General features: G+C 45.8%; 1 protein-coding gene across 1 annotated transcript; it reads right to left on the bottom strand.

Annotated features, from left to right (window-relative positions):
* Positions 1-430: 430 nt before the first annotated feature.
* On the bottom strand, positions 431-17768 carry TPM4 (tropomyosin 4). The gene is made up of 9 exons (XM_090027020.1): positions 17434-17768; positions 14153-14278; positions 9970-10103; positions 6199-6316; positions 5665-5735; positions 4698-4773; positions 3306-3368; positions 3160-3229; positions 431-664 (listed from the first exon to the last, which is right to left on the bottom strand). The coding sequence occupies exons 1-9, from the start codon at positions 17545-17547 to the stop codon at positions 582-584; spliced, it is 855 nt and encodes a 284-aa protein (XP_089883146.1). The 5' UTR covers positions 17548-17768; the 3' UTR covers positions 431-581.
* Positions 17769-25820: the final 8052 nt, after the last annotated feature.

The following is a 25820-nucleotide window of genomic DNA, read 5'->3' as shown; positions in this document are numbered from 1 at the left end:
GGAAAATAGTAAGTATGCCTAAACCTTCTATTTGGCTTTTGCTGCCTCAGGATAGGGGTCACTTGTTTCAGGCACATAATTAGCTATAATCCAGTTTAAGTTTTGTGAATGATATTAGCAGCCTTTGATGGCAGTCTTACTTTTCCAGCCACACCATGTTTACTTCCAAGTCATAACGTAATTTTTTTTCAGGTACGTTTTAAAGTAACAAATTAATTGGTCAGGGTGTGTGAGTGTGCGCGTGCACGCTGTGAGTGTATGCCTGTGCACATGACACTTAAACACAGTTTCATGAGGTAATCCAATACTCTTTCTAAAGCATCCTAGTGAAAATACAGGGCTTTGCTACAGTCTGTTGCTGTGGCTGAATAAGAAGCTCTGGGAAACATACTTATGTCATTAATGGTGGGAAAGAAAAAAAGCAATCTGATTGTTCAGAGGCAGCAAGATAAACTTGTTTTTATTTAAATCAGTTTTTACGGAACAAGCTAAAAACTTGATGTTAAGGATTGCATGCGGAGATCGGTATTACAGGCTGACAGTTTTTAAAGAGCATCGAACAAAGCTAGGAGAATTGCTAGTTACAAAGAGGTCATATCATTAAGAGCATGGTCAAGTTCCTCGCTGATAGCTTTGTACTTCAGCTTCTGAGCATACAGCTCATCTACAAAGGATGGCCCAAAGGTGGTTCAATGAGAGATGCAGTAAAACAGTCCACAGCGAAAGGTACAGAGCAGAGAAAAAGGAGAGCATCGGAATGTATCAAATGAAGAGGAACAGTGGAAAATAAGAGGAGGGGGGAAAAAAAGTGAGGAGACTATTCATACGAAGCACAGATTTATACACATGTAAGAAATGCCTAAAATTAAGAGTTTCAACTTAAACAGTTTTAAGAGATGTAGAAGTTGGCTTTTTCTAGTGATCACCAATAAATTGGGTAAACTCTGTTCCTAGTAATTAAGTACTCAAGGCCTCTTGGTTAGTTAGGTGCATTTGGTATGTAAGTAGTTATCTTGGCTTTTGACAATCAAAGCAAACATTAAAAAAATGTCGTGACATTTTGGCAAACAATTGTCATACCATAAATCTCCATCTTTGTGGATAGCTCTGCTATCTTTTTGCATGACTTTGAGCCTGCATGGCTTTGATTGTAATTGTTCAGTCCCAAAAGAGACACCGACAAGGAGGAGCAGAGAAGAAGGGGGCAGAAGATGATTATATGTTAGTTGCAGGGGTAGAATTAAACTGACGCAACCTTGATAACATTTTTTTTAAAGTTAGACTAAACAAGAAATTGTTTGCGTAAAGTGTTACTGAAAATAGATTATATTTCTTTCAGTTTGTTGCATGAGGACTGTAAAGCACTGTTTTACATAATTATTCCTCTACTAGTGAACTGCCTGTCAAAAATGACGGGGGGCGGGGAGTGGGGACAGAGCGCTACTGCCGCCTCCCAAGAGTGTGGAGGGGGGAGGGAGCTTGCCCCGCTCTGCCTGCACCCCACGCCACCACTGCCTCCAGCACTGCTAGCCTTGTGCCCCACCCCCATTACACTAACCGATCACAGACAGACTGACTAAGCCCTTTATAGAGGAATGTTCCCTTACTGAAGTGAACAGAAAGAGATGAACAATGATGGTATCATCATGAGCCAGTTCATAGCTCGCTGTGTAACCATGTGAGGGTAATATGACTAAATAATTACATATTTGCACAAAGCCATTTCCTGCCTAAGTATCTTACATAGGTATGTGGCTGTTCATACTGGTGAGTGCCTAAATTCCTTCATTATCAGATGGTTGTTAGACTTGTAACATCATAAAAAAGGACGGTTGGAAGGGCCCTCAGGAGGTCGCCTAGTCCAACCCCCTGCTCAAAGCAGTACCATTCCCAAGTATCATCTGAGCCAAGGCTTCATCTAGCTGGGTCTTCAAAACCTTTACAGGTAGAGATTCCACAATCTCTCTGGGTAAATTGTTCCAGTGCTTTACCACCCTCCTGGTGAGAGTTTTTCTTCCTATCTAACCTCAGCTTCTCTTGCTGGAACTTGAGCTCACTGCTCCTTGTTCTGTCACCTGCCACCACTGAAAACGGTCCAGCTCCATCCTTTTTGGAACTACCCTTCAGGGAGTTGAAGGCTGCTATTAAATCCCCCCTGAGTCTTTTCTTCAGACTAAATAAGCCCAATTTCCTCAGCAGTCATGTGCCTCAACCCCTTAACCAGTTTTGCTGCCTTCTACTCTGCTCTTTCAAATGTATCCATATCTTTTCTGTAGTAAGTGGGGGGGGCAGTCTCAAAACTGGACACAGCACTCCAAATATGGTCTCCCCAGTGCCAGATAGAGGAGAGTAATCACTTCCCTCAATCTGCTTGACAACACTCCTACTTGATCTTTGAGAGAGACTTTGATATTCCTTTTACTTCAGATACTTGCACAGTTTAAAAGAGCTTTGTTACTTTGTCTCTTTACTGAAATCTCAAACTTTATAGTCCAGTGTGATTTTTGTCCCTGCAGCCTGTCCTCCTGTCTCCAGACATTGATTACTATCAGCGATTTCCCACACAATTAAATTCTTCATAGTGAATTGAAAAACTTTACAGAAACCACAGCTGTAACTGAAAAATAAGTCATATCAATCTGCCGTGCAAAACCCTTCCATCTGCAGGACAGCTTGTTGGGAACTCGTACCAGATAGCTGATGTAGTTTTTCTGATAATACCAGCTAGTGCTGTTCATTTAGTGGGGACAAAATTTTAAAATTCAGGTACATGGGAGGCACTGGGCATATTCACTGTCTGCCTAGGGATTTGATTAGATTTAACAAATAAGGAATTCTGCAGCATGGCATTTTCTAAACGCACTGTATTAAATGTTCCACACGCTATACTGTCGTAGTGGGGTCTTAGACGTTTTTAAATGGTCCTGATGCAAGTAGTGAGTGCAGTGTCACATCTGTGAAGTCCTCTGATTTGACAGTACTGTTGAGTGGATGTATTGTAGAGGAAGCTACTGAGGGAGAAGTACATTTCAACTATGTTCTTGACTGGCTAGTTAACTGCTATGGCATAAAAATTCCACTCTTGACCCAGTGATGTGCTAAAATTATATTTTCCCCACTTTGAAACTGATGGCTTGTATAAACAAAGGGATTTCATACCTTCCAGATCGTCAATAGATTTTTCCAGTTTAGCAACACTTCTTTCTGCAAACTCAGCACGGGTTTCAGCCTAGGAAAAAGACAAAGTTAAATTCTGGACCAGAAAACAATCCACAAGGATACTTAACTGGGACATATTGCCTTACCTCCTTGAGTTTGTCAGAGAGAAGCTTGATTTCTTCTTCATATTTATCCTCTTTTTCAGAGTACTGTGAAAATAATGGTTGATCTTTTTAAGAGAGTTTGTTGAAACAGAGCTGATTAGACAGTTGAAGTTTGCTAGGCTGTTGGGGCCATTAAGAAATAATATGCAGCCTCCAGTTACTCTAAAATTCTGTTTCTGAACTTTCATCTCCTTTCCTAGCCACAGTCATTTCATTTCATAGGTCAAAGTCCCTTTTTTGCTCAGTGTCTCTGAAGGTTTAGACTTCCACCACAGCTGTGTTCTAAGTTTTCCCTTGCTAGAACATATGCAGCGCAACTAACTTTTACTTTTCATATACAACTCCATCTCCCAAAAATAAGCTGTTCTGCTTCTTCAAATCCCTCCTCAAAATCCAGTTTTTTTGGTCTACAAGTGTATCTGTAGTCATAGCTGGTATCAGCACCCATTTAGCTAACACATTCCCCGAGAAACTCAATGGACATTCTTGGGGAGGTGAACACACAGAAATCTGTCCTGTGTTCGTTTCCACCCAATATTTGTCAGTAATGATTTGGATGGTGGAATGTGGTGTACTTTTTTTTTTTTTTCTTTTCTCCCTGTGAAACTAAACTGGAGTAGGAGACACTTCAGAGGACACCATGAATTCACAGTGATCTTGAAAAATTACACGGGCTCTGAAATAAACAAGATGATTTTATAAAGGCAAATGCAGAGTACCACATGTAATTTAGTCTGGAAAGGAGAAGAAATGAGGGGGGGTTGGGAGACAGGGGAATTTGATAATGGTGTTGAAGTACTTGGAGGGTGCATATAGAGATGCTCTCTTCTCTCTGTCCATAGAGGACAGGCGTGATGACCTTAAATTGTGGCTAGGGAAATTTATGTTGGAGATTAAATAGAACTTTCTCACTGTGAGGATGGTTGAGCATTGGAACAGGCTACTTGAGCTTGTAGAATCCCCATTCCTGGCTGGAAATTTTCAAGAGCAGGGCCAACCATGTAGTCGGTCCAGTAAAAAAATATTACCAACAAAATGTTTCCTCTCGCCAGGGCATGGTGGACTGACACTTGACAGGGATGATCCTGCCTTGAGTAGGGAGCTGGACTAGATGACACTGAGATCCTTTCCAGTCCTAATTTCCTATTGGTGGTGTAGAATTTTTGTCTTTACAGTGAGAGTGATCAGTCACTGAATTGGAAATTAATGCCGCCTTTTGTGCAGGAGGTCAAGATAGACTGCCACAATTTACCTCATTATCTTTAAGAATTACCTCCCTCCCCAAACAGTTTTGAGGAAATGTACATCTGTGTCACCAACTTCAGTCTCTTTTCAGACCCAAGCATTCTATATTTGTACATGGGAAGCACCAACCTTCTCTGACTGAGCCTCCAGGGACTTCAGGTTGTTAGTAACGTTCTTTAGTTCCTCTTCAAGGTCACTGCATTTACTACAGACAGACGAAAGCTGAGTAAGTCAGTTCTTTTATGTTCCTTGTATGATGAAGCTTACTTTGCAAAAGGTCCAGAATGCTGAACTGAGTCACATTCTACTGTCTCAGCACACTAAGTGGTGGGTCCTTGTCCTCCTCCTTACTGCTTCTTTGTGACTTCATGTTAGGGTTAGGGTGATTGATGGTGTGTTACAAAACTAGATGAATTAATGTGTTGGTTTTTTTTTTTCTGGGACTCAAACAAGGTGGAATAGGACTGCACTTAGGCATTCCATAGATTAAGTGGGGTCTGTCCCTAGAATGTTTATACTATTGTGTGGGTTTTGTTTTGCTTCATTTTTCCGAAATGTGCTCTGAAAACTGCATTTTAGTAGGGATTTTTGTAATGAAATGCACCTTGTTACAAATTTAAATTCAAGAAAGTTGTTTGTTCCGTGAACAGAACTCATGTGCATGGCAACAGAAGTTTACGGATTGATGACTGTTGGAAGCACCGTTGCAGTGTTTGGAGAGCGATGCTTGTGTGTTGCCCAGTTATTTGGTTGTGCATAAAATACAAATGTTTGTGAAGCTTAAGACTTAGATAAGTGTTCTGACGTTGGGTTGTTCTTGTATGCTTTACCTTCCCCCTCCCCCAATATATTAACACCACTACCACATGGCTCAATCACACCACATTTCCTTATAACACTAGTAGTGCTTAAATAGAAGAGTCTCAGTACTTGCGTACTACAGGAATGGTCAGTATGAAAACCTGGAAAGCTGTGTGCTGGATAGTTATGGATAATAGGAAGTGATCCTGCACAGGCCTTTAAGAAACCCTTTACATCAGTAGTTTTATATTCTAAGCTTTTGCCGTACGAGAAATTATCCTGAACAGCTACTTACAGTTCCGACACCTCAGCACGTTCCTCAGCTCTCTCGAGTTCACCTTCCAGAATGACCAGTTTACGGGCAACCTGCAAAAAGCATTTTTTTTAAAGCCACCTGAATCATTCCATAATCCTCATTTGTCCCTCAAAGCCGTCTGTCCTTGCAGCTTTCCCTCTCCTCTGCCTGATGCTTGTTAGAAATGGCACTCTGTGGATGCATGTAATCTGTGAAAAGCATGTTAAAGATTTGGTCCAAGTTAAGTTGCCACTCTAACATTGGTGGCAAGGGAGACACAACAGGATGCAAGGGTTCCTCCACTGGAAGAAGAAAGAATTGGAATGCTCTTAGCATTAGATACCCTGAGATGCTAGGAGGGCAAACTCATTTCGTGTGAAGCCAGAATATGTTAGGAACTGCATCTTTGTCTTTGTTCTGAGAACTAGTTCAAAGCTGGAATAATGTTACAGCAACTACAACATTTCTTTTAATTCTTTTGTTCAATGATAATTTTTTGCCTACAGTGGCTGGTTTCTTACACCACCCTTTTACCTCCTCATATTTGCGATCAGCCTCTTCAGCAATATGCTTCGCCTCTTTCAGCTGCATCTCCTGAATTTCCATCTTCTCTTCATCCTTCATTGCTCTGTTTTCAATAACCTTCATACCTCTGCAGAAGAAAACAAAGCATGTGTTTACTAGAAACAGTTTGGCTTGTCTGGGTAGATCCTGATGTCAGCTACTTTATAGTTTATTAAAGATGGTTTTGCTGTGTTTTTGCATTCACATCAATGTCTCCAGGGGCTAGCAGACAGACTGACTACGGTAGTTGGAATGACTCTCTACTTATCTGAATTTGCAGATTTGTTATTTTTTGAAATCTGCTTTGAAGTAGTAAAATTCTACCTTTTCCAGAGTTTTACTTTAACTTTCTCCTTAGCAGGATCTCAGAGCTTTTGTAGATTTAAAATCAGTAGCTCTCAACTTTTGAAGACTCAGACTCAAAGCACCCTTAAAAAAATGCTAGATCTTAGCTTTCACTTTTTTTTCTTTAAACTGTGGAAAAACAGAGCAATTCCTCTGTTGCAAAGAACTCAGACCACAATAGATCAGAACATTTGAAACTGTAGATTCCTATTTTAAAAATATTTGGGTTTACCTTGTGAATCGCATATAGATGGTTGCGCAGCATGTGCTAATATTGTGTGGCATCCATGACATTCTTAAAAGGATCTTAAGAGGGCCCTGAGGGCCATAACTCCTGGTTGAGAATTGTAGGCTTAGCTTAACCTGAAAAAGCCAAGCTTTGTGGCAAGTGTTTGAAAGACACCGCTGGGAACCTTTCCTAAAATTTTGGGATAGTGTTTTTTTTTTTGTTTTTTTTTTTAGTCCTTAGAGTAATTAAAAGGGGTAGAAATGGTTGTTTTCTGAGTGGTGCCACATCAAATTAGCAAGTATCTAATGTATTTAAGACAAACTCTTCGGGTTTTTGTTTTTCAGTGCTGAGAAACATTTTATTAGGTGTCAATTCTGAAAGGATTTGTGGACTGTTAGGCTCAAAAAATTAAGTCCAATGCCAACGTTTATTTGGTTTCTCATTTTCCCTTCCCAGTTCACACTAAGTAGACTTAGCAGCCGAGGCATGGAAGCCAAAGTTCTTAAGCCTCTGGAGTTCAGATCACAGCTTTTGCTGTAGGAACTGCCATACCGTTATAGATAGCAGGATCCTGCAAGTGAGACGAGGCAGAAAGAAATCCTTTCTTTTTAACGTGTTATGTGGAAGCAGGGTTTTAAACCATGTACAATAAAAAAGGATCTGACTAGTGCTCCATCTGTCACTCATTAAGCAACCAGGACTGTAGGCATCATAAGTTGCTTTACAAACACAGACTGGGGAATGATTGGTTAGGCTGCAACACTGCAGAAAAGGATGCAGAAGTTACGGTGGGCCATAAGCTGAATATGAACTTCTCTTGGAAGTTGGTTCCAGATCCGAGCCGCCCTGACCGTGAAGTCGCGCCTCCTGATGTCTAGTCTGAATCCACCCTCTGCCAGCTTGTGACCGTTATTTCTTGTCACTCCTGGGAGTGCTCGGGGGAACAGGGACTCCCCCAATGCCTGCTGGTCCCCCCTGACTAGTTTGTAACAGGTCACCAAATCCCCCCCCATAGCCTTCTCTTGTGGAGGCTGAACAGGTTCAGGTCCTGCAGCCTCTCCTCGTAGGGCCTGCCCTGCTGCCCCCAGTCGTGTGAGTGGCCTCCTCTGGACCCTCTCCATGTTGTCCACCTCCCTCCTGAAGTGCAGCGCCCAGAACTGGACACAGTACTCCAACTGCGGCCTGACCAGTGTCACGTACGGGGGGAGGATCACCTCCTTGGACCTGCTCGAGGTGCATGACAAGGTATGGAGATGCATTGTTCTACTGTAGATGCGTATAATACACATTTATAATTTAAAAGACTAATTATCTCAGTTCAGTTCCATGTCAAGTTGTGGTCATGGATTTCGATGAGCATTGGATCCAGGTCTAAAATAGGCCACGGGTACTATTTATAGATAAATGAAGATAACTAGCTGAAACCTGCAAAACATTTGCGACTACATTTTTATTGCAAAACTATTTCTTTAAATACAGGATGTTTGGTTATCCTTTGACTGGATACTTTAACGGAATCAAAACTTCTCCCTTGAAAAGGCTACGTAAAGTTGTCTGTGTGTAAACACAGGCTTAGGAATATAAATAGGTGTTTTGTCAAGAGACCTTGTGACTTGTTCACTGTCATAGAATAAGAGGGCCCTTGTACACTTGAGGACACCCTTTTAGTGTTTTATTGCTCTAAAGGCACGGGAAGCCCAGGCATACTCAGGGAAGCTTGGGCTTGGTGGGTTTCCAGTGCCCCATGCACCGTCACCCCTGCCTTCTCTGGCTGCCAGCACACCCAGTTGCCTCCTGCCACCTTCCTGGGGCGGCCAGCCCATTCCTGGGCGGTCTCAGGCAGTGGGGACGGTGCAAGGGGTGCTGGAAGCCTGCCAAGCCCGAGCTTCCCGCACCCCGTGCACTGTTGGATCTTGCAGGAGCTGCCTGCAAGCTGGGGCTGCACACACGCATCTAGCGCCCTGCCCGGGCAGGAAGCCCTGGGGGGCACTGCTGCTGCAGAGGGAAGCACTGGGCCCCCTCCACAGCTCGGGGGCTGTGTGATGCAGTGGCAGCTTGCATGGGCAGGCTCTGCTGGGGGGTGGGGGGAGTTGTTTTTTGGGTCCCCCGCCCCCGGAGCCTGCCTGCATGTCCCGTGGCTGTGGAGCGAGCTGCCATTGGGTCATGCAGCCCCTAAGCTGTGGGGGATCCTGGTGCTTTCCTCTGCAGTGACACTGCTGCACCCCCTTCGCCCCCCCGCAGCACTCACCCACTGGCACCCTGCCTGGGTGGTCCCAGGGGGTGCTGCTGCTGCAGAGGGAAGCACCAGGGCCCCCTGGAGCTCACGGTGCAGCAGGCATGGGAGAGGCAGGCAGGCTTTGGGCTCACCACTTTTTCCCTTTGGCGGAGCCTGTCCGCTCCATGGCAGGGGGGCCTGGTGCTTCATCCTAGCTCTGACTTGCCTGCATATCCGTTTGACATGCCTAAGGATCTTCCATAACATGCTTATTCTATCTGTTTGGAGTACTCCTGGTTGTTTCAGTAAGGATTGTGACTGGCTGCTGAATCAACCAGTCAGAGTGCTCAAGACGGACAGAATAAATCTATTATAGATTCTTAAAGTGTGCTGCTGAGTGTTTGAAGCTGGCATCAGAACCATACGCAACTTCAGGCTGACATTTCCAAGCTTGTTAACAGTGTGTTGTTCGGTGACATATTCTCTTGAATTGCAGCAGTGTTGCTTAGAATTTGAGTTATTTTTTAGGTTCATTTTTGCACGTAAAGCTTTTGAGGTAAGCTCAGCAGAGATTCTTGAATTCGCTAAAGAAGGATGGGACAGAGATGCAGCTGGTTATGGCAGAAAAACTAGGAAATACAAAGGAGAATTCAGCCTCTGAATTCTGGCTACTGCAAAGCAAGCTCCTGGATGCTGTATGAAGGGCAGCAAGCTTTTTTGACCCTCTTCGGATGAGGCAGAAGGAAGTGCTAGACGAGCCTTTTTTCAGTCCAATTATGTATTTGTGGCTCGTTATTTCTTGCAATTCTAGAATTATACACACAAAAGTATTGTTGGGGGCGGGGCGGTCAGAGAATTTCAGTGTTCCAAGTTTGTAAATTCTATACACCTAAGAAAATACCTTGCTTGACTCAAGTAAGTCACCCGTCTACATTGTATTTTCAAGGCCTACCTCTCGCTCTCATCAGCTGCTTTTTCTGCCTCCTCCAGCTTCTGCAGGGCTGTGGCCAAGCGTTCTTGGGCACGATCCAACTCCTCCTCCACTAGTTGGATGCGTCTGTTCAAAGCTGCCACTTCACCTTCAGCCTAAATACACCAATCAACAATTTTTTTAAAAAGCCCAGCAAGCCTCTTACCCATTAAAAATGCAAATTACATGCAACTAATTTCTTTAAAATAAAAGGGCTTTTAGTTTTGTTTTGCTTGCTTCTCACATGCAAGGAACTCCAGGTCTGGACCTACTTTGATTTTAAATATATAATTATCAAAATGCCATGGTAATAGAATGTTTATAGTAATTACACACCAACTTTCCTCTTTCTAATTAATCCTTCAATGAAATGAGCCATTAGGTCTCAGTGGGAAGGGACAAGAAGAACAACCATAAGCAAGTTAATTGCTAGCACTATGGATGAAAGGGACTCGGGGGTCATGACTGACCACAAGATGAACACAAGCCTTCTGTGTGATGCCACAGCTACTAAAGCAAGCAAAACGCTGGCTTGCATCCATAGATGCTTCTCAGGCAAATCCCAGGATGTCGTTCTCCCATTGTACTTGGCCTCGGTGAGGCTGCAGCTGAAGTACTGTGTCCAGTTTTGGGCTCCACAGTTCAAAAAGGATGTGGAGAAGCTTGAGAGAGTGCAGAGGAGAGCCACGCGTATGATCAGAGATCAGGAAAACAGACTTTATGATGAAAGGCTGAGAGCCATGGGACTCTTCAGCCTGGAAGAGCGCAGGCTCGGGTGATCTGATGGGCACTTATAAGTTTAGCGGGGCGCTCACCAGGATCTGGGGAAATGTCTGTTCACCAGAGCGCCCCAAGGGATGACAAAGTCGAACAGTTACAAACTGCTCCATGACCATTTCAGGCTGGACATAAGAACTTCTTTACTGTCCGAGCCCCCAAGGTCTGGAATAGAGTGCTGCCAGAGGTGGTGCAAGCACCTACTTTGAATGCCTTCAAAGAGACATTTGGATGTTATTTTGCTGGGATCCCTGCTGACTTCCTGCCCCTGCGGCAGGGGGCTGGACTCTACGATCTTCCAAGGTCCCTTCCGGCCTTAGTGGCTATGAGTCTAACGGTGCTACACAGATTCAATATGTAGAAATCTGGCTGGAGTTGGAAGTTAAAATACCTTAAAATTTCTAGAGCCAAAGTGTCTACATCTGTGTTATGCTGATAATCTAATCGAGGATCCTAACTCTTGCCTCAAGTGGTTTACCATTTAAATAATTACTTCAAGCTATTCCTGTTCATTACGTGGTCATCTAAATTCATAAACTGCCCACTGTTTTTGTGCTTTTGATTGTCTAGAGGAGGATTTGTGCATCACCAGCAGAGTTACCCACTCTGTGTTGAATAAATGGTACACAGATGAAGTAATTCCACTTGATGCCTTCTACTGCCACCTCCAGCCTTCGAAGAATTAGGTGGTTGGGGCAAGATGGAATACAGGTTGGGGACTCTGTTAGGATGAGGAGTTTAATATGCAGGGAGATGACACTTCTGTCAGTATCCTTCTTACTGTGTACAAATGAAGCAGACCTCTTGCAACATTGATGTCTGAAATAACCTGTTCCTACGCTGGTGTTTAGGGGGCCAGATAATGCTCATGTTTCACAACTGGCTAACATGCATCTCTTCTGACTTGCCACTTTGCAAAAGTATTCTCCACTCACAAAGTTGCATTTCTCAAATGTAAGTCAGATTGGTATGGTTTAGCTTTGAATTTTGGGTGTGGTAAGTCAACATTTATACTTTATTATGCCCGCATATTTATTTAATAATTAAGAACCAAGCAAAAATGATATGGTAAGTATATAATTGGGAGAGTTGGCTTAAACTGGGAATACACGTTAAGGTGCAGCATGCATTCAGATAGTCTAACAATGTTTACCAGCTTGAAGGTAGTTGAAACTACACCTTCAGACTCACTTTGAAGAACTAAATTGGGCAAGGTAGCAGATAGTGGTTAGAGTAGTCTTGCAAAGGCTTATGTAGAGAGATAATTTAATTATTCTTTTTCCACACATTCTTTCTAAATGAAACCTACTCTTATAAAAATAGAGGGGGTAGGGGTGCTCAACTGATTCTTGCGGTGCAAAGCTTGGAGTATAGTCATGGCTGATCTAACTAGTACTTAGGCCCACTCAAATCTGATCCTCAGTTCAGTGCCAAGCTTCAGAAAACTTTTTTTTTAACCATTCCCCTTGAGGACAGGATGCACAGGGACAAAAGTGATGCGTTCGGGAGTTTATTGTACTGTATTTCTGTATAATACCGGCAATGACTGACTTGCTGTAAATCCAGGTCTTTGGTCATTGCACATCTTAGGGGCCCATCCACATTTTCTTCCTTTACTGTGCTGATACAGTAGAAATTCAAGTGTCTCCTTTCCCCAGTGCAGTTCTGACCCTACATTTTTTCCCCTAAATTGTGAGTTTTTTAATTATCTCTGCAGTGATTTCAATTGGCTGACTTCCTTAAGAGCCACTTTAGAAAACGGGCATCAAAATCAGCCTGAGCTATAACCCATTTAATTTGTGGTTGTAGCTTAATGAAGTCAGATTCTAAGCATCTTTCCTTTTTTTATTCATTTTTAATGTGGCTAGGAAATAATTTGGAAGAAGAGATTGCTTAACTCTCTCTTTTTAAAACTTTCCATCCTTTTATAAGGAAAATCCTTTGTGGAGTAAGTTGTTGGCTGCATTTGTGGTAAAATAACAGAAAGATACGGAAGTGAAACTAGTGCCTAAGTCTATAGCAGTGATTCTGAACTGGGATGCCAGGGCAGGCATGAAGGTTGCTGGGGGAAGTAATTTCCCTGTGAGCTGCACAGGGTGCTGATGCAGACATCAAAGGTAGCAAGAGACTTGGGGCTCTTTAAGAGGAGGCTTGATGCCTACCTAGCTGGGATGATTTGAGCCCAGTTTTTTCTCCTGCCCAGGCGGGGGGTCGGACTTGAAGATCTGTGAGGTCCCTTCCGACCCGACTTCTACGATTCTATGAAGAGAATCCCAGCAAAGGGGTGGAGTGGGCAGTGAGGGACCTGTTGCAGGGTCTTGGTTTCTCCCGCAGGTCCTGGAGCAGAGCCTGTGTGCAATCCTCCACCTAGTCTGTCTGCTGCTGGAGACACTGGATCTTCCACTCCAGAGAGGACACCAGGGTTGTGAGCATGGTGGAGATGGGATGGGACACACGACTACTGCATGTCCTTGGCTTCCATGCTGTCCCAGACCCACCGCTCTCAGTGAGTTGGTGACCTCAGTACCTGGGGATGGCATCCCATGGCAGGGGTAGCTGGCAAAACAAGTGGAGCAGGGGACCTTATTCCAGACGTGCAGGAGCCTCCCCCTGCATACCAACAACCCAGCATATAGCCAGGGGCACCCTCTGTGTGGACCCCTAGGGAGTGACCTGGCTTCCTGTGTTTTGCCTCCCTGGAGTGATGTCTCCTGCAGATCGTGTGGCAAAGCTGCCCTCCCTTGAACCTCAAGGGATCTTCCCCATGGGAGATGCAATGTCCAGGAGGCCTTCCTTGGGTTTTCCAGAACCACTGCCTTCAGGGAAGAGTTGCTCAGGGTTTGATGCAGCAAACTTGCTCCAGCTGTACTGTGTCCACCTTGGTGCCTGATTTTCCCCTCCCCCTCATCGACCTGTTCTGGGTTCCCACCAGGACCTTTGCAGATGAGGTTTCCCTTTGGTTGTGACTGAAGAAAACAAGGGTGCAAGCCTTTAGATGTGGGGAGGACACCAATTGTAGGGACCTTGTGTGGCATTTCTTTGAGTGGGTTATGGCACGTGGCCATCCTGAGAAGCACTAATCTTGTTCCCTGTGCCACTTGCAGTGTAGGGTTCGGTGAATTCAGTAGCTGACTCTAAAGCTTGCCTCTGAGATCCCTCTGGGGCAAACCTGGTCTTGGGATAGTTATGTCCTAGCTCTAGCTGCTGGTCAACAGACATGTGCATATTGTGGGGGAGAAGTGTGTCTGAAACATAGTCTGATTTGTGCTCTTTTGTTCAGGTGACTCTAGTCGATTAACTTGTACTTAACCATAACAATAATGTGCTAATTTGTGTTTCAAAGTACAGCATTCTAGTTACAAATCTTAATGTATTTGTTTCTACTTACATCTGTTGCCTTCTTTTCAGTCTGCTCCAGTTTTTCCTGGGCATCTTTAAGAGCTTCTGAGTATTTGTCCAATTCATCTTCAGTTCCTTTCAATTTCTTCTGCAGGGCCATTAGCTCATCTTCTACCTTTCAAGATGGGAAAGATAAATTGTGAGCATTTTGACATGGGATTTACCGTTTTCTAGATATGAGGTAGCTAAAACGTCTTTGTACTCCTACTTGTAGATCATATTAAGATGCCCAAGATGTTTTTGAACTGATGTTGTGGAGCAGTTTTTATTCATGAATTGTTCAAAGTTCCTGACTAATGTCTGTTAATTAAAGCCAAGTTAGCTTGTTGTGTGGCTAGCTGAGATGCACATGGTGCAGTTCTGAAGCCAGACTCTATCCGTGTGGCTAAGTGGATTTCAGCCCTGCTACAGAAATCGTCTGAAGCCTTGTGTACAGTGTTGTCATGGCTTTCACTTACTATTCGGTGTAACTTTTCACAGAAGCAAGTCCATCAGTGCAGTTCGTGGAATAGGGGAGTAGCCATAGTTGCAGCATAAGCAGAAGGCAGTTGCGTTAGTGTGTTGATTTGGAAGCTGTTTCCACAACAGGTTCCTAAGGTACAATTACTCCACCCCACTAGTATCATGTACCTTCAAACTTTTATCATTTATTTTTGGTCTATATGGGATGCTCTGAGACATTCTCTTAAGAATGACCTCCATTAGCGTTTTGCTCCTAAGGGAAGCAGTATTAACAGCTATCATAGGTTTATTTTTACCAGGACACTGGCTTGAACCAAGTTCACATATGATGTTTTGAGGGAAGGAGGGTTAGGCATGGCATGAATTCCATCTTATCTCATTGTTCACTCTCTACCATACCATATAAATCCTTATTGTATCCTACAAAAAGAAGCTATTTATATCCTGCTAGGAGACTGGTGACAAATCACGTGGGAGCAAGCTTATCACAAAGAAGTGATGGGGTCTGCAGCCCATCTGATTTTGTCACTGAACTTGTATCACTTTTGTTTCAGTGTCTTTTTTAAATGTATTTTTATATTAAGTTATTTTGGGGCAGGGTTGAGGGAAAGATAGTTGGGTTTTTCTTGCTTGTTCTTTTTTAGACTGATAGTATATTAAACCAGTTAGTTACAATTCATTTTACGTCTGTGTCCTCCTTCAGTGCTTTTTTGGATGATATCTTCACTCTAGGGTGGCTGGCCTTTTAATGCATGTTTTGGCATGTTGCATCTGTACATCCCTATATTTTTGCATTGGCAACTTTTAATTCTGGTATTTCCTCGTGCTTGAGTTACTGACTTTTGTAATCTAATAACATTTAATGTAGCTGATAATAAATATGAATGAAGAATTAGCAGTGGATATACTAGCTACCAGATTAAATTCTTAGGCGATAAATGAAGAGAACAAGCTCTGCACTCTTTGGAATTCCTATTGTCTTGTTCCGTATGTTTTGAAGTATGTTTTCGCTGTCTGAGGTTCTAGAAATTCAGCCTAAATATCAAAATATATTTGCATTCAGAGGGAATGTGCACCAAGAACCTGCACCAGACTAGAGCAGAGAAACACACTTTGAGGAAATTGGATACAAGAGTTATCAACATATATTTAGGAACCACCGTATTGGAACTGATTTAAAAGTTTGACATTGATCTTTCCTAATACTGACAAAGTGGTCTGACCAATTAGAAGAAGATTTAGAAGAAGATTGTGTGTTTGCCTGTAACCCACTGGAACAAGGGCCAAAATTAGAGTCAGAAATGGAATCAGTTTTTTGGAATTACTCTACCTTGTTTAAACCCATAATTCCTTATTAACACACTTAATTTTATAAAACTTTTTTGCTGTGCTAACATTGAAGAGCAACAGAGAGGAGAAAATAGCAATAAAAAGACACCCAGGTGATTAAAAAAACATGAAAATCGGAGCTTGGATAAATCCCGTGGTTCTGGGCATCCTTTGCCTATTTTTTCCACCCCCATTACATTGTCTGTACTGTTGGAACTCAGTGCTGCTGTTTTTGGTGCAAGGCTATCAAAGATCTCTCCTGAACTCTTTGACTACAAAGTAGGATGTTACTAATGATAATGTCCCCCTCTGCATCGTAGCACTTCAGTGATCACTTGCAAGCGGGGACTCGGAAGAGGATGAATATATTCACATGCCTTTGCCAAGGAGGGGCTGTTTGCTGGGTCGGACCGCAGAGCAACCCAGTGCACTCAGGCAGGAGAGGGGGAAGGGGAGGGTGCTCCTCATGGGCCTGGGTATTTGGTGGGGTAGAAGGGGGTGGAGTTATGGCAATGTAGACTGCCACCACCCCTCTGCCACGTCAAAGTTTCCAGACTGATGGGGAAATCCTCTCTCTCACATAATGCACACCCTAATTTTCACCAGTTGGTTTTGGCGAAAAACATGCAGGTTTATATGCAAGAAAGCAGGGTATTTAAGGATCCCATATGCCTGTTTAGGGATGGTTTGGACTACAGTAATGAAACCAAAAGTGGTGTCTGCTTCATAAATGCTGTCATGTATTTGGGAAAAAAGTACAGTATTAACCTTGCATATATTTATTCACTCTTCATTGCATTAAAGAGGGGGCTTCTTATTCTTTGTCAAAAGTAGGAATATGATTGGTGTTTCTGCCTCTTGTAGTATCAGAATATTTTGGAATGTGAAGTAATTGTAGAATTGATCTTGAAAGCACTGAAGTTGCAACTTTTCTTATTTCTGTTTAGCTGTTAGGTTAGGGTTACGTATTTCTGATTATTCTGAAAACAAAAATGTTGCAGTACCCTCTAGTGTCTGAGCTCAAGGTTGCTTGGCTCTGGAAGTCAGGGGTATTTAGATTTGGGCTAATAAGCAACAGTCACTTATGCAAGGGGGAAGGGGGACAGAAACTCCTCTTTAGGTATCTGTGCCATCCTTTAGTATTAGACCCTAAAGATTTGGTCTTTCCAGGGAGTTGCATACCCATGGAAGTTATGTGGGACTCAGAAGAAAAGGAACTGTCTATCCATAACACATTGAAGAGTTCAAGGCTTTGCTGAGTTACAAATTGAAGCAACTGAACAAGCAAGAAGAACTATCAGGCTGTAACTCCTGCATGTGTTAAATATATTGTGAAAATATTCAAAATAAAGTTGGTGAGTGGGGAAAAATCCCTGGCAGTATTATCCTGCTTTCTCACCATCAAGATTTTGCAACTTAATACTCTTATTACAGTATTCTCCACATTTTCCTTATACCATTACTTCTATTGCAACTTACCTGTTTGCACTTGTCCTCTGCTGCCTTCTTGTCTGCTTCAGCCTGTTCTGCTCTGTCGATGGCATTCTCCTTATCTAACTTCAGCATCTGCATCTTTTTCTTGATAGCTTCCATTTTTGTTACAGTATAATGTTGTCTTTGACAAAACTGAAGATCTTGTGAAGAGCAGAATGGTAGTTTCTTCTAAAGGTACTGAAGCGGAGAAAGAAGATGAGTACAGCCCTGCCGATGCAGTAGAGTGAGCACTTGAATGGTTCGAGATAATTTTAAACTCTGAAAGACCCTTACTGGATATTTTGGATTGAGACCAAGTCCCTAGTGGCCCCCTTGATCTTTCATGTGCAGCCTTTCTAAGGAACGAGTTGGAATGGATTCACTAGAGGAATCTGTAGTGCTCTGTGATCTCCTTATTTGGATTTCTGATTTCTTAAAGAAAAAAAAAGTTTCCATATTTAACTTTCTGACAGAGGCAAAAGTGTTGACATATGAACACATGTTTGAAACAATGCTGATTAGCAACTCTGGGTGTTGTAAAGTAGCTAAACAGTCTGCCAGTCTATGGAAAATATTTTGGCCTCCCGTAAGTAATGAGCAAGTGGAATAAAATGCTGAAAAATGTCTTATATGCTACTCCGAGGAAAAAAAAAATTCCTGTACAAAAATGTGAGCACAACTGTACCTGTGTGTGTGTGTGGGGGGGGGAGTGATTTGTCTGAAACAAATATCAAATTATAGCTATGGAAGTTACAAGGTTCTGGAGCCCAGGTTTTGCTTTCAATTAATTTCATGCAATATTAAAAAAAATATGCACTGGGGAAAAATATGCACTGGGGTTTTCACACGAAACTAAGATTAGATTGAACCCTGACCTTGGAATTTTCAAATGCTTTCAAGACCAAACATACATATTCTTTCTTCGGCAATCTCCTGCGAAGTGTGAGAGAGGAAAATGATAACAACAGCAACAGTAATATATACTGTAGCTGAAAGATACAAAATAAGATTATTTTATAACAAGTTATATTTGAAATGTGACTGGTCTGTTGTCAGTGCATCATTTGGGTATTACCTACGAGTGTGATGAAGAAAAAAATACTTAGCGATTTAACTTTCACAGTAGTGCTTTACGCAAATGTTTTGATGGATCTTTGGTATTTTTCTAAGTGTTAAACACCACAACAGCATGCGGGTTCTTTCTTTGTCACAGCAGAAATCCTTTAATGCTTCCTCAGGGAAGAACACACAATTTTTTTAATGTTTGGAATCCATCTCGGCTTTGTTAGTCACTAGGATTATGTCCCTTCAACTGATAATTGTATATCTTTTGGTACTTGAAAGTAAATGAAAGACTGGGTGGGTTGGGGTGAGACATCCTAATGATATGCAAGTATTTAATGCTTTTTAGCTGTTTGTCAGGTGGCAGCTGGAAATAATGAAAGCCGGTATTGTTTGAACAGGTAATACTTTGCAGGCCCCTCATAAAATTTGTTCTCTGCATATGGGAATTATGAAAGCTTGAAATGTACAAACGTGTATCTGTTACAATGGTCTACCCGATTACAAGCATTTGGTTTTGTCCAATCTCAGTTCATTTAAATCAGTGATTTTTCCCGCCCCCCCCCTCCCCAACCATGGTGTTGCATGATGCTTTCAAGGGTGTCCTGGGGTGGGAGGAGATAAGCAGATAGCACACGCTCAGCCCTGTTCCCATCTGAACAATCCTGTATCTCCACTGCCTGGGGTGAATAGGGCTTACAGACCTATAATGTCACTCAGTCAAGCTGGAGTGGCGGAGGTAGAAACCCCATGTTGTTTGTTGCCCAGTAAGCAGAAGCTGCAGTAAAGGATAGGATGAGACTAGCAGCTGGTTTTGGGAGTAAACCTGTTCTCTTAAAGTTGACTGGATTTGGGCAAATCTGACATCAGGGGACTCCATAAAATTCTCTTTCACTTGGTAATTTTTTTCCAGTGTGGGGGAGCGTGGGGACTTGATTCTCCTATTACTTAATTGACTGATTTGAAAGAGATGTGCAGCTGCTTCCATGTTGTCCCCAGTATTAGTCCTGGTGTTACGCAGTTGCAGAAAATCTCAAGAGATGGTCACTGACTGGATGATTGACAGGGAAGCCAGCCATGTGGGAGGCTGAGGCAGCACATCTCTCAGATTGGAAACTGGCTGGAAATTGGAGCTTTCCCACAGGAAATGGCATCCTCCTCCTCTGTGACCTTAGATGGTCAGAAGCTTGGCAAAAGCTGCCCTGCTGTCAAGGGAGTTTTGTCACAGAGAAGCAGACTTAAAATACAAGTAGAGTCAGCCTGGAGCTTCTGGATGGAAATGTCACTAAGTAGATCTCTATGCAGTAGAGAAGATTGAACCACATTGGTTTGCAGGGGCTGGACTGTTCTGTAGTCTCCTTTTTACTGTAGCAGGAAGACGACAGCATGGGTGCAAGCACTCTGTGAAGCTCCTTACATGTTGCCTGGTTTCCTCTGCAACATGTGCTTTGGGGTGACCCAAAAAGGATTTTCACACACAGTTGATTAGTCACAGTGCTTATTTACATAGCACAGAGGCCTGGCGGGCCATCCAGGAGCAGGCTGGCATGCAAACACCGAGTTTCAGGTCAGGCAGTGCCCTGCTCAGACTTATTTAACGGTGTCCCCCGATAGCGGACATGTGGTTTGGGGTGACCTGAAAGTGATTTTGCCCCATCATCCCATCCTAATCTCAGGCCTTTGTACTTGAGACATAATACTATTTTACATTTTTTAATTGGTAAATACACATTATTTATTACATCCTAAATCTTTACCTTGTGTAGTTCATTCCTAACAATCTTTTTTTGTGTAAGGATTAGCTTTGAAAAAGGAATCAGGAACTGGGAATAAGGAACCACCTTCAGTCTCAGGCACTCCCACAGACACTGCACATCTCTTTTCTCTGCACTGAGCTTCTGGAAAGAGGAGAGGTCTTTCCAGTGCCCAGCTACAGGGCAGAGTGCAATTAGTGAGGCTAAACCCAGCCCCTCTGCAATACAGACTTTAATCCTTTCCCTGCCAAAATAAAACCCACTTAAAGAAATCCTTTCAACACACAATGACCCTAAAGTCTCTGTCATGCTGTCTCGCTTCCCGTGAAACCCCTTGTCCCTGTCCCAGTCTGCAGCGTGGCTCCACCAGTATTTCCCAGCTGCAAGTGGAGAGTTGCAAGGCAGGTGGGGAAGAGCCTTGCTTGCCTCCACGCTCTTTACTTCTCTCAGCTTGAAGTGGTTTGTCCCAGTGCTCCTTTTCTCTCCTCCTCCTGCCTGCGTAGCCACCCTGTCTTCCATATATATTGTGAGGTAGTCTAAGGGGGTGCACATAGACCCCCCCCAAAAAAGACCATTTGTTTCTGGGCTCTAAAGAGCAAGACATGGGGAAAAAAAACTGTTGTTCAGGAAGCACTGCAGGACATCAGTTCAATTTCAGGGGAGAGTTTGGGGACTTTTGGTGTAAAATAGTATAATATTGAGAAAGGGGTTGAAGTGATGGTGTTATTCGTTGTGTGCTTACTTTGAAAAACTTGAACCTGTACAGATATGTATCCAATAAGGGTGTGTGTATGTAATGCACACCATAATTAACATAGTGATCCTATTACTGGCTCTCTGTCTGTCTTTACACGTGGGGATAGTGATATAGATATTCATGTTTCCTCTCTGCATTTCATGATATACTAGTTTCTGCAGTTCATATCTATACTGTCAAGAATGACAGGGGCGAGGGGGCTGGGATGGAGTGCCGCCACCTAATGCCCCATGCTGCCGCTGTCTGCCTCTTGCAGTCCGCGGAGCGGGGGAGCCAAGACCTCGGCTCCCTCCGCCCTGCTTGCGCGGAGCGAGCCGGGTCTCCCGCACCTCCTGGGCGGCCCTCCCCAGCGCTTTGGAATCGGGGCGGTGCTCCCCCACGCTGGGCGCACTCTGATTGGCTGTTTTCCTCAGCCTGTGAGAGTGCGAATCAAGCGTTGGAGACCGGCAGACACCGGCTGTTACGATAATGCCGGAATAACGGGTATTCCGCGCACCCACGCGAAGTATGAAGACAAAGCCGGCTCAGTGCTGCCCCGCGGTGGTTCAGTCCGAGCACTGCAGCCACCGGGAACGGTGTTGAGGAGGGGAGACGAAACCGCTGCCCAGAGCCGCCCTCCTGTGGCCGCGCCGGGCACTGCCGCGTGCAGACCCGGGCAGGCGCCTGGGCGTGCGGCTTGGAGGCCAGACGTAGGGTCGGGGAACTAAGCGGCTCGGTGCCGCAAACTGGGCGTCGCAGCGAGGAGGAAGCTAGAGAAAATAAAACCCAACTGAGTGCCGCGCTCCGGTGTTGCTAACTGGCAATGGCAGCGCGGAGGTACTGCAGCTCGCTACCGGCTCCGAGCTGCCTGCCGCGGTGCACCCAGGGCGCTGTAGCTCAGATTTCAGGCAGAGGAAATAGCCGCTCCGCGCTGCCTTTTCGGGGCTGGAGCAGGGCGTGGAGCCCGGAGATACGGGCTGGGGGCAAAGCCGGCTCCGTGCTGCCCTCCCTGCGCTTCAACCTGGGCGGAGCAGCCAGGATTTAAAGCCAGATAAAAAAGAAACCTGCCTTGTGCTACTCCCTTGCTTTTGAAACTGGGCTTTGCGGCCAAGAGATGAGGGCAGCGAGAGAGGTAAAAACGGGGCTCCGGGCCGCGCACCTGTAGCTCAGGCAGGCGGGAGAGCGAAAAAAGGCCTTGTTGGCGCATCACTACAGCGCTGCCCGCGGCAGGGGCCAGGCGGGGTTCGCGCTGCTCGGGGCGGGACGCTGATCCCAGCCCTGGGGAGCGCGGCATGGCCGGGATCGGAGTCTCGCGTTTCCATTGGCCATGCTAAGGCATGGGGCGATTGGGTGGAGTGGCTACGTGGGCGGGTTCAGAACAGCTCTGCCCTTCCTCGCTGTGGCTCCTGCCGGAGGAGGCGGGCCCAGGGCCATGCCCTCCTTGTTCGCATTCCGATTGGCTGCCGGGGAATGGGGGGCACTCTTCTGTGTGCCGATTGAGCCGACTCCGATCCTCCGCGGTCCTGGAGAGCTGCCGCAGGCCGTTGTAGCGACCACGCTCCCCACTGCGGGAGCGCCCGGCGCGGCGGTGGGGGCGGGTTCCGTGCGGGGCCGGGGCGGAGCAGGCTTCTAGGCCGGCGCTTGCCCCGCGGAGGCAGCAGCGCTGCGGCCGAAGTCGCTGCGGCCGGGGTCTCCGCGGCCACGAGCGGAGTGCGCGGTGCCTAAGCCCGGCCGCTTCCATCTCTGCCCCGCGGCGCCTGGCTCAGCCCGGTCTCGTCCCACAGCGGGGGGCGCGGGGCGGCCGCGCCGGGGTACGGTCGGTGGCGCTGGGCGTCTGGGGGGGCGTTGTCTGCACCGGTGCGGGAACTGGCCGGCGAGTGGTGATGGGGAGCTGGTGATTTGGGATCTGTTCGTAAAAATGTGGGTGGAAATATGGTGATTTTGTATGTAGAAAATAGTATGGACATTTTGGAGTCATTTGGGAACTTTTTTGTGTGACTGGTGGAGCCTATGGCAAATTGTGTGGTGGTTGGGTAAGCATATTGAAATACGGTTATGTTGGTGGGGGTTTGGAAACCTTTTTTGAGGGTACATGGTACTTTTTTGTGTGGAGAACCGACCGTTTTGTGTTGTGGTATGAGAACTCTTAATGGAAATGTGCTGCGCTGGGCCTGCGAGGGTCATCTTATCCAGTGTGGTGCAGTAAACGGTGCGGTACACGCTCACATGAAACTGTCTAACGCATGTCTGCCCTCTTTCTCAGGCTCCTCCTCGTGAGCCTGTGCTTGGAACCAGCGTGTCAGAAGCGGGAGTTGGGGCAGAAGGGCCCCCAGGAGCTGTCGTGTCTGCAAGGGTCGCTCTGGCCACTCAGACGGGTGTGTGGGGCCTGCAGCGGTCCCTTGGACAAGCTGCAAAGCCCAGTTTCCGCTTTGACACGCTCAGCGGACAGAAGGCACCAGCAGTTACGTAGGCTTCTACCTGGATGCACATCATCCATGTGCCCTGCTCCAGCAGTAATACCTCTGCTGACGGCAGCTCTTGCCTCTAACTGCTGGTAGCACTCTCCAAAAGCAATGACCTACCCTTTGGCTCGCAGGTCACTCGGGACCCAGACCCCACAGACTTTGTATTCTCCCTCGCTGTGCCTGGATGAGGTGTTGAGTGGTTTGATCTGTGCAAGCTGCTTCAGCACGTATTAGCCCTGCAGCCCCTGTGACCCTGTCCTACCTGACAGCCTCTGTCAGCCTCTCCTAGTCTCATCCTTCCTTGGGAGGCTCCCCACGAAATCCCTTGTCCTGTCCCAGTCTGCAGCAGGCCTGCACCACTGTTTCCCAGCTATCTTGAGACAGTTGCAGGAGAGTGGGAAGAATGCTTCTTTGTCCCCTGTTCTTTGCTTTTCTCAGCTTTAAGTTGTTTATCTGCTTCAGCTCCCCTTTTCCCTCCTCCTTTGCCTGTGCTACCACTGTCTCCTGTATATGCTGGACATTGGTGTAAGCCAGGTGCAGACAAGTATTTGTGTCTGTGGGCCACATGGGTAGTTCTGGGGAGCAGCAGTGGGCTGGTCAGCACCCCCTACCCTGAATATCTTGGCGCCTGTGCGCCATATGCCTTCTCCCTGCCACTGCCAATACTGCACGGTCCCAGCCCTGACTCTGGTCTGCCCTGTGCCCGCTCCGGGCTCCCCCTGGCCAGGGTGGACCAGCTGAAACTTGCGTGCACCATCCTGATCCCAGCCCTCTGTGCACCTGCTTTGGACCGCCTGTCTATGCTGAGGAGTGGCAGCAGCAGGACAGAAGCTGCTGCTCTGCGTGGGAGAAATGTGGCCCCTCTTGCTCACCCTGGCCAAGCCTTTCTTGCTGCAGCCGTCTGGAATCCCCGCCTGTGCTGCCTGGCGGCTCTGCGCTGCCACCTCTGGGCTGTCCAGCAGGGCAGCAGCGGCAATTCAGAGGAGCTGCAGGGTAGTCTTTGAGCGGCTGCAACAAGAAGGTTCTGGCAGCTGAGGCGTGCGCGTGGCCACGGTTTCCTTGTGCCGAGCAGCAGCTAGTGCTTGGCGGCCGTCACTATTGCTGCTGCTCACTGTGGGTGGGTGAGTCCGGAGCAGGTGCGGGGCAAGTCAGGGTCAGGGTTGTGCGCTTTGGTTCTGGCTGATCTGGAGATTTGAGCTCCTTCAGGTTCGTGGCCAGTTCCAGAATCCCACATCTTTGCCTTTGTGTGGGGATTTTATAGAGTACAGGGTAGAATTTTTGTATTCCAGCCCATTTCTCTGAGTTAAGGATCTCCTAGCCCATTGACTAGAGACCAGGGAAACTGAGTCAGGGCCTGGGACGATTGTTCTTACCTGAAGTTGCTTCATTAGCATTGGATGTCATTTTTCTTGAAACATTTCTGACACACTACTCTTGATGTTGTAGACTGAACTGTAGTACGTGGAGGAAGGAGTAATGTTGTCTAACGTAGCGTAGCAAAAAAGGGGTGAGGGTTGTTCAGAACTCCCTAAGAATCTTTCCCATGGATCCTTCATACTTTAGCAGTCACAGAATATGGTTTTGCATTGAGGGGCTTCATTTTATCACTAGGTACAGTAAAAGCTGTGTTAATCGGCATTCATTATCCGGAATACATTATTACCTGGAACTTCTGGCTGGCCGCAGGGGGCCGGGGGGAAAGCTCGCACGGGCTGCCTGCCACCACCACCCTGTGCTGCTGCTGCCCCCTCTCCCCCTTCCGCTCTGCTGGGGTTATATAGTTTCAGCTGTGCGTGATGGAACCTTTACATAGAGGGTTTTTTACTTAGTGATGCACATTATCAAGAACCAGGTGTACCGTTGAGTCTTTTGAGAGGCAAGACTACAGCCCTTTTATGGTCGGGACACTTTGGAAAGCTTAGAGCCGGAATTCTTGGAAAGTAACAATTGTCCTGGTATATTTGGAGGAAAAGGGAGAGGGGTAAGGAGCAGAGCAGAACAGTGTTCATGGAGGAAGCGGAGCAGGATGCTGGAAGGTGCTGTGGGTTGGGGGTAGCTTGTGGTGTGTGAGTGGGGTGGGAAGGCCCTGGTCTGGCACGGTGTCCTGGGTAAGGGATCCCAGGCAGTGATGCCAAAGCAGGGCGTTTGTGGGTTTTGAGCTTCCCCTCGTCTCTTGCGGTGGTGTCCTGCGGCCAGAGGTCCCTCATCGGGCTCTACGTGAGGCATGTGTATTCTTGCTGGCCCCCAGCACTTACTTTTAGCTCTGTGAGCTGGGTCTGTTCCAACATGTGGAGCAGGCCAGATGCCAGCACCCACATTTTGCTGGGGCAGAAGTTTGGTGCATGTCTCTGCTTAGCTTTTTGTCTTGCTGCAGGC

Source organism: Crocodylus siamensis, chromosome 14 (genome assembly GCF_052110815.1).
Source record: "Crocodylus siamensis isolate JL-2025a chromosome 14, ASM5211081v1, whole genome shotgun sequence".
NCBI lineage: Eukaryota > Metazoa > Chordata > Crocodylia > Crocodylidae > Crocodylus > Crocodylus siamensis.
The sequence above is the reverse complement of the archived record's forward strand: the minus strand, read 5'-3'. Positions and strand labels throughout refer to the sequence as shown.

What these genes read in the sequence shown, in the direction of transcription:
- TPM4 (XM_090027020.1), bottom strand. Translation starts at nt 17,547, where the DNA reads ATGGAAGCTATCAAGAAAAAGATGCAGATGCTGAAGTTAGATAAGGAG. An exon ending in CTGATCGCAAATATGAGGAG is followed by an intron (nt 5,736 to 6,198) that starts GTAAAAGGGTGG and finishes TGCTTTTTGCAG; the next exon opens with GTTGCCCGTAAACTGGTCAT. An exon ending in ATCTATTGACGATCTGGAAG is followed by an intron (nt 665 to 3,159) that starts GTATGAAATCCC and finishes CATCCTTTGTAG; the next exon opens with ATGAGCTGTATGCTCAGAAG.